The sequence below is a fragment of the Schistocerca nitens genome, chromosome 9 (genome assembly GCF_023898315.1).
Source record: "Schistocerca nitens isolate TAMUIC-IGC-003100 chromosome 9, iqSchNite1.1, whole genome shotgun sequence".
Classification (NCBI taxonomy): domain Eukaryota; kingdom Metazoa; phylum Arthropoda; class Insecta; order Orthoptera; family Acrididae; genus Schistocerca; species Schistocerca nitens.
The window spans coordinates 309,683,548-309,692,259 of NC_064622.1; the positions used below are offsets into that span (position 1 = coordinate 309,683,548).

An 8,712-nucleotide genomic window follows, 5' to 3' on the forward strand; every position below is an offset into this window, starting at 1 on the left:
GCTGTAACGGATCGTGCAGCCACGTCTCGATCTCTGAGTCAACAGATGGGGACGTTTGCAAGACAACAACCATCTGCACGAACAGTTCGACGACGTTTGCAGCAGCATGGACTATCAGCTCGGAGACCATGGCTGCGGTTACCCTTGACGCTGCATCACAGACACGAGCGCCTACGATGGTTTACTCAACGACGAACCTGGGTGCACGAATGGCCAAACGTCATTTTTTCGGATGAATCCAGGTTCTGTTTACAGCATCATGATGGTCGGATCAGTGTTTGGCGACATCGCGATGAACGCACATTGGAAGCGGGTATTCGTGATCGGCATACTGCCGTACCACCCGGCGTGATGGTATGGGGTGCCATTGGTTACACGTCTCGGTCACCTCTTGTTCGCATTGACGGCACTTTGAACAGTGGACGTTACATTTCAGATGTGTTACGACCCGTGGCTCTACCCTTCATTCGATCCCTGCGAAACCCTACATTTCAGCAGGATAATACACGACCGCATGTTGCAGGTCCTGTACGGGCCTTCCTGGATAGAGAAAATATTCGACTGCTGCCCTGACCAGTACATTCTCCAGATCTCAGCCCAATTGAAAACGTCTGGTCAATGGTGGCCGAGCAACTGGCTCATCACAATAAGCCAGTCACTACTGTACTGTACTGTGGTATCGTGTTGAAGCTGTATGGGAAGCTGTACCTGTACACGCCAGCCAAACTCTGTTTGACTCAATGCCCAGGCGTATCAAGGCCGTTATTATGGCCAGAGGTGGTTGTTCTGGGTACTGATTTCTCAGGATCTATGCACCCAAATTTCGTGGAAATGTAATCACATGTCAGTTCTAGTATAATATATTTGTCCAATGAATACCCGTTTATCATCTGCATTTCTTCTTGGTGTAGCAATTATAATGGCCAGTAGTGTATCTATATGCCTGCGAACGAGTCCTAACTTCTCTTATATTCATGGTCGTTAAGCGAAATGTATGTTGGTGAGAGCAGGACCGTTCTATAGCCAGCTTCAAATGCGGGTCCTGTAAATTTGCTCAATAGCATTCCGTGCAGGGATTTCCATTTCAGTTCCCCAAGCATGTCTGTAATACTTGCGTGTTGATCGAACCTACTGGTAACAATCTGGCAGTCCAGCTCTGAATTGCTTACATGTCTCCCTTTAATCAACCTGGTGGGGATCCCAAATACTCTAGCAGTACTCAAAATGGGTCTCATCAGTGTCCTACACCCGATGTTATTTACACATGAAAAACACTTTCCTAAAATTCTCCCTATAAACCGAAGTCGAGCATTCGTCTTCCCCATAACAATCGCTACCCAAACCGAAGATTTGACTCTTTGTTATCGCTGTCCCGCCTGCTCCACAGGTTGACGCAGGTTCTCCAGTGACGTGCGAAGACGCGGCGGGCCACCAGGTCCTCCGCGGACTGTACAGCTGGGACGTGGGCTGCGCCGCTCCGTCGGCGCCCGCGTCTCTGTCCTCCGTGGACACCGCGTGGATAGAGTCGGTGCTGGCCATTCCCACCGACGAGCTGGTGCGCCAGGAGCTCAACGAAATCCTGCGGCGCCAGCAGCTGGAGGAGCAGCAGCAACAACTGGACACCGAGGGCAAGCCGGGCTTCGCACAGGGCTACGGCAAGTAGGCGGGCCTCGGGGCCGCGAGGCAGCGTGCGGCGGAGGGCGCTTCAGCGCTTCGTCGGTGGCCACCGCTTTCCAGAGTCGAACAGTGCAAACGGCTTCCACTACTACTCTTCAAAGGACTCCTCATTCCTCATCATACTGAGTGCGATCTGTGCTGTTTTACATATCTTCGCGCAAACTCATTCAGATATTATTAGTTCCATATTACGTGAAATCATCGACACTGCAACTACTGGCAGCTTGATGCACTCATTTGGAAATGTCGGGGATACTATCGCTTTGCAAGGGTATTGCTTGTATGTAATTTTTGGGACCCTCTGGACTTGCACGCTTGCCAAGTGTGGATTTACACTCCAAAAGGAACGTCGGAGCGTCGATACCTCTTGTACAGCTTCTTCGCATTGACGCTCCAGACGTTCCCCTTTTAAATTCCTTAATGGAATGGCCAGTGGACAAAGAAAGTGTGCTATGCTTTCTTTTTAATTCTGCCAATTAATTTTTTTTAAATAAAACGTTTTGTAAACACGTTTTCGTAATTTATTTCCAGCAGCGATTTCATAAATGTTTACTAAACTGACAAACGCTGATGGAACAAATTTTGCTGAGACTGACTCATAATGGTTTGACTACTCCCCGTGTAGGGCGATTGACTGAGGAGGAATCTTTCACCTGTAAAGCAGGAAAAGGAAGCACGAAATGAAGATGAGAGACTAGCTACAACTGTTAGTTTGACGACGATGTGGCACTTGTTTCGTTTTACTGAAAGCAACAGTTAATTACATTTTTGTTATAAACAATGGCCAGTTTACGGTTTTCTGCGTATTATGCTACAAACTTTGTGTGTAACAACCAAAAGAAATGCTGCTGTGTGATTGAGTCATGTGATTCACTTATTTTCTAATAAATTTTCTGCTCAAACAAAAATACTGCCATATAAAAATCTTGATAATTTGTAACGATTTTTTGTAAAAATGACCTGTATTTTGCAGAGTACATTCTAAAGATGATATGATCTGATTTTGTTACTGTAATGCTTAAGCAATATTTACAAATAAAGTATGCGAAACAGTAAATAAAATGTCCTATAATATTTGGGCAGTGTTTCAATTACATCCGGCACAAAAAAAAAAAAACAGACAGACCTACAAATGTTCAACATATCTTCAACAGATGCGCAGTTCCAACACAACGCAGGAAAGAAACTGAACCCACACTCACTTATGTACTCACAAATGGGAATAAAAGCTGTTTCTTTGACATGCCCTGTACTAATTTTCTACGTAAATTACACAGTATTAGACATAATGTTCTGATATGAGACCAGTAACTGAATATCTTTATGTAGAAATTTAGTGCCTGTGGTGATAACATATACCCAATAGGTTCTATGACATCGTTGCAGTGATAAAAGTGCCGCACTATGAGGAAATGTTTCAGTTCTTAAAACAGGTGAAAGCAGCTTGCAGTCAGTTAAGAGCAGCGGGGAGTGTCAGGAGTCTCCTCCAAAGAAATGGCATCAACAGGATGGTCAGCCATTGTCTGGTCACGATAGTATACAGTGAGCATTATTTTCAGTCAGAATTACATCCATGGTAAACTTATCTCGCCATTCATTTGGTGCTGTTACAACAGTATATTACAATACACGTTAACATTGTAAGGAGCATTAACTTCACTAGCAACATTTCTTGCGTGCCTTTCTGAACACCACGTGACCACTGATACAGATACATTAAGTATTACAGGATTAAGATGCTGTGCCGTTTATTTTGGTGCAGTTGTCATAGCGTCTTACTTCTCTAGAGCTGGCATGGAGAAAAGCTGTCAGATTCATCAGAAATTGCCATACATTACGGTACTGATATTAATAAAGTTTATTTACAGCATCAACTGAAATAACATAGCACAGAAACAGACTTTCAGTACATCAGTCACCAGCAGGAAATAATCTATTCATAAACCGCCTTTAAACTCTATTGGCTCATATAACAGAAAAAAAGCAAAAGAAATAATGGTTGCTGCCGATTTTAATAAACATTGCTGCCCATCAGAATTGTGACACCATGGAGACGGCATGCAATGAACACCATATTAGCATGAAGTGCACCACTTGCTAGCATATACAAATGATTCGCATTTCAGCTTAGCCACCTACTTTCTGTATGTAAGGCAACATTAATAAGCGCGTTTCTCATTCAGAAATCAGATCTGAATGACGGTCATCGATAAGACAGTTGCGTCATGCCTCGTGTAACGAGGAGAAACGTCTACCAATACAGTTCACAATAGTGTTGCTTCTGTTGGTCAGGATCCCATGACTGTCATGGAGATAAGAAATCAATGCATTCAGGAGGGGCGTACTCAATGTCATGCATGTACTCAATGGCCCTAAACGAGAGGACAAAGTTAGTTAGTTACATGCTCAATAGATCAAGTGAACGATTTTTTTAACGATACGATGTGGAACGAAACAATTTACAGCAGCCATTGACGACCTTTGGTGTTCCACGGGCCTGATTCAGATACTTACATATGCTCGCAGACTGCATCATCACAACGCGACATCAACAGAGACCGCTGCTTTAATGTTTATAGGATAACGCACCAATATGGCTGGCACCTTATTTCCCGACAAGGCACGCCATGCAAAAAAATTATGCTTCAAACTCGTGTTTTTGAGAAAATGTTCATTTTAGGTTCACTCCGAGTTTCCTCTGTGGACTGGATTGAAACCAATCGTGGGTTGGATGTGACCCACAGACTGCTGGTTGCTCACCAGCGGTTTGTGGATATGTACGCACTGATCAGCCACAACATTATGACCACCTACCTATTAGCTGGTATGTTCACCTTTGGCACGGATAACTGCGGCAACGCAACGTGGCATGAAAGCATTGAAGCCTTGGTAAGCCTCTGGAGAGGTGGTACCGTACCACACTTGCACTCAAGTCACCTAATGCCCGTAAATTCCGGGGAGGTGGGCGACGAGCTCAGATGTGTTCGATCGTGTCGAGATCTGGCGAGCTTGGGGGGCCAGCACATCAACTGGAATCGCCACTGTGTTCCTCGAACCACTCTAGCACACTCCTGGTCTTGCGACGTGGCGCACTATCTTGTTGACAAATACCACTGCCGTTGGGAAACACGGTGGTCATAGATGGGTTAAGCATAATGGAGCCACCGCCAGCTTGTCTCCATCCAGCAGTAAAAGTGTCAAGCACCTGTTCCCCTGGAAGACGACGGATTCGAGCCCCTCTCATCGTTATAACGAAGAAGATATCGGGATTCATCGGCCCATGCAATGCTCTGCCTCTGCACCGACGTCGAGTACCGATGGTCACGTGACCTTTTCAATCGTAGTTGCCGATGTCGTGGTGTTAACATTGACACATTCATGGGTCGTCGGCTTTGGAGGTGTTCAGACACTCTTGTAATCTGCCCAGCATTAAAGTCTGATGTTAGTGTGGTGTCACAGCCAGCTAGGTGGTAGCTTTAAATCGGCCGCGGTCCATTAGTACATGTCGGACCCGCGTGTCGCCACTGTCAGTGATCGCAGACCGAGCGCCACCACACGACAGGTCTCGAGAGACTTACTAGCACTCGCCCCAGTTGTACGGACGACTTAGCTAGCGATGCTCACTGACGAAGCCTCGCTCATTTGCAGAGCAGATAGTTAGAATAGCCTTCAGCTAAGTCAATGACTACGACCTAGCAAGGCGCCATAGCAATTGATAGTTATCGTATGAAGCATGTCTCATCAAGAACGATGTATACAAATGATGGATTAAAGTTAAGTATTCCAGAAGCTACGTACTTTTCTTTATAGCATTCATTACGTATCCTGTTTCAGACCTCACGCCATCCTGCGTGAGCTTATAGCGTGCATTTCGGCCTTCTCTAGCTATACAACAGTTAGTTCCTCCACAGTTCGCTGTCTGTCCTGTTTTACCAGCCTTCCCAGCCTACAACGTCCGACATCTGTAATGAAGGGTGGTCGCCCAAGCCCACGGTGTCTGGACGTAGTTTCACCTTGCTTTCGCCACATGTTGAAGACACGACGGCATTCCTCGAACACCCGACAAGTCGTGAAGTTTTCAAAATACTCGGGCCACCACAGTCTGCCCTCGGTCAAACTCAGATAGATCGCGCGCCTTTCCCATTCTACACACGGAGAGCACACTCGCTGATACCACATGCACCGTGTGTGTGCCTGACAGTCATTCCTCGCCAGGTGACTTTGCTTTCGCCAGGATGGCTTTATATCGATGGTGGGTCGATGGTTATAATGTTTTGGCTGATCAGTGTACATTTCTGGTGTTAACATTAATGCACGCGTTATTTTTTAGACCTACTCGTGCAACTACAACAAAAAATAATGTTTTAGGCTTACAGTTTTTAAACACAAATTCGTCGATGGAATACAAAAAGTTGCCGGGAGAAAATATTTTTGGTTAGATTTAAAACTTGATTTTCTACCTGTCAGACACTTTATGGGCAAATGATCAAAAATTTTTGTTTCTGCGTACAGAACTCCTTTTTTGAGCCACTTACTTCTTTAATAATGGATGATAAGGTAATTTTTTCCTCTGGTTTTGTACATGTGGACGTAGCTATTCTTCTTAAATTGTGAAGTGTTATTTATGACGAATTTCATTGACGATGCAGTTAAAATGCCAAACTCCTGGAAGAGATACCCAAATGGCGGCCACAGGTGAACACCACATACAATATTATTCTTACTGCTCGCTTTTGTGCAATCAATACTTAGTGATGAGTTACACCTGAATATGATTGCGTAAGTCATTATTGAATGGAAATACTCAAAATATGTCAGAAGCTCAATTCGTTTGTTTGGAAAATTAGCAGTTATATGAAGAGCAAAAGTGCCCGAACTTAATTGTCTGGGTCTCTTAATTATATGCTTCTTCTAGTTCAGCCTTTCGTCAATATGAAACCCAAAAATATGGAGTGTTCCACACTATTTAGGGACTCCTGTTCATGCGCTGTATCAGTCACTGATATGACTCTGTTTGTTGCACAGAACTGAAAATAGCATGTTTTCCCAAAATTAATGAAGACTCCATTTTCAGAGAACCAATCTCTTATGTTGTTTTCTCTCTAATGGGATCCACTGTAACACTAGTATCGTCCGCAAAAAGTACCTATTATGCTTGTTGAATGTTAAGAGCAAGGTCATTCACATATACACGGTGGATTACCTAAAACTTGCACCATAAATATTACCGGAAATGGAAAGTACTATTGAAGTCCGGTTTTCAAGAGTAGATTGGTAGTCAGGGGTCATATTGTTAGCCAATCAACAAATTGTAATAATACTTATAAAGTGTATTTTTTTGCTTTTAAATGGAACAATGCCTATTGACATTAACAGATCAAAAGTAGGGTAAATTAGAATGTCAGTGGTCTTTATTGCAGGATTATAGTGCAATTCTTTTACGAGATATCATCTTTTCAAAAGTTCCCACACTGACACTTGTACAGTCCCTCTTGTAGCATACACTAAATAACAACCAATTTCATACGTTAGTTATGTTGATGCTGACCAGTAATGGGATAGCTGACCATCACAGATTGAGTTCAAAATGACCACCGGTAGTAGCAATACAAGCTTCCAGTCTACTGCACATGTGCTAGTGTTTCAGCGAGTATGTCTGAGCAGGTGCAGTAATACATTGTTGGATATAATTGGGTGTAGTTCTTATGTCGTTGTGGACGGCGTCTCTCGGCTTTCACCACAGAAAAAGTTTACAGGCGTCAAATCCAGGAAACGAACCAATGAAGGTACAGACCCCCTGCATCAAATCCAACGATATGGAAACAATTCGTGAAGGCATGCTGTAGTACCTCATGTACTATGTGCTATACAGCCATCATGTTGGTTAGGTTAGGTTAGTGTTGTTTAACGTCCCGTCGACAACGAGGTCATTAGAGACGGAGCGCGAGCTCGGGTTAGGGAAGGATGGGGAAGGAAATCGGCCGTGCCCTTTCAAAGGAACCATCCCGGCATTTGCCTGAAACGATTTTAGGGAAATCACGGAAAACCTAAATCAGGATGGCTGGAGACGGGATTGAACCGTCGTCCTCCCGAATGCGAGTCCAGTGTGCTAACCACTGCGCCACCTCGCTCGGTATCATGTTGGTACCATAGGTTCCTCCTAGTCTGGAGAGGAACGTCTTCCAGCACAGACTTAGCAAACTGGACAGAGGCAAATCCAAAGAGTTCAAGGTATACTATAAAAATTACAAAAACACATACAGGAGAGTTATCAAATGGGCTAAAAAAGCTCATAATGATAAAACAATTAGGTGCTCTTCCAAAAATGTAAGACCATCTGGGGTATAGTAAATGAACAGACTGGTAGAAAGTTAAGGATAGAGGATAAAATCACACTAAATATAGAAGGACAAATGACTGAAAATGCTCATAAAACTGCCAATAAATTCAACAGATATTTTTCAGAAATTTCCACAAATCTCCTAACCAACTCTTCGAATACTGTTCACTCTCCTCCCACAAATATCCTGACTAACTCTTCAAACACTGCACACTCTTGTCTCAAAAATAATACTCCTCTGAACTCCTTTTTTCTATCTCCTACAACACCGTATGAAATTGAAGATATTATTAAAAAAAGAGTCAAAAGGTTTATTCTGCAGGGTATGATCTGATACCCTGCTTCTTACTTCATAAGTGTTCAAATTACATCAGTGGACCCCTGTCAAATATCATAAATACCTCATTTCTAGAGGGAACATTTCCAAACCAGCTAAAACTTGCTAAAATTAGACCTCTCTACACAATGGGAGAGAAAACGGACATGACAAACTATAGGCCAATTGCTGTACTATCTGCCTTCTCAAAAATATTTGAATGCTGTATGTTAAATAGATTAAAAATACGTTTAAATTCTAACAACATAATCACATCTTCCCAATACAGATTTCGGAAAAATAGGTCCATTACACATGCTCTGTATGCATTTCTAGAAAAGTGCTCAAGTTTTGTTGACCATAAACAACCTGCTGTGGG

At 43.4% G+C, this 8,712-nt stretch overlaps 1 protein-coding gene across 1 annotated transcript in view; it reads left to right on the forward strand.

Moving 5' to 3' along the window:
- LOC126203369 (collagen alpha-5(IV) chain-like) overlaps positions 1-2,828 on the forward strand; it is a 68,336-nt gene extending 65,508 nt beyond the window's left edge. Inside the window, exon 12 of the mRNA XM_049937665.1 lies at positions 1,388-2,828. Coding sequence (XP_049793622.1) covers positions 1,388-1,663 — 276 coding nt within the window. The 3' untranslated portion in view covers positions 1,664-2,828. The remainder of the gene's footprint in view (positions 1-1,387) is intronic.
- The last annotated feature ends 5,884 nt before the right edge of the window (positions 2,829-8,712 follow it).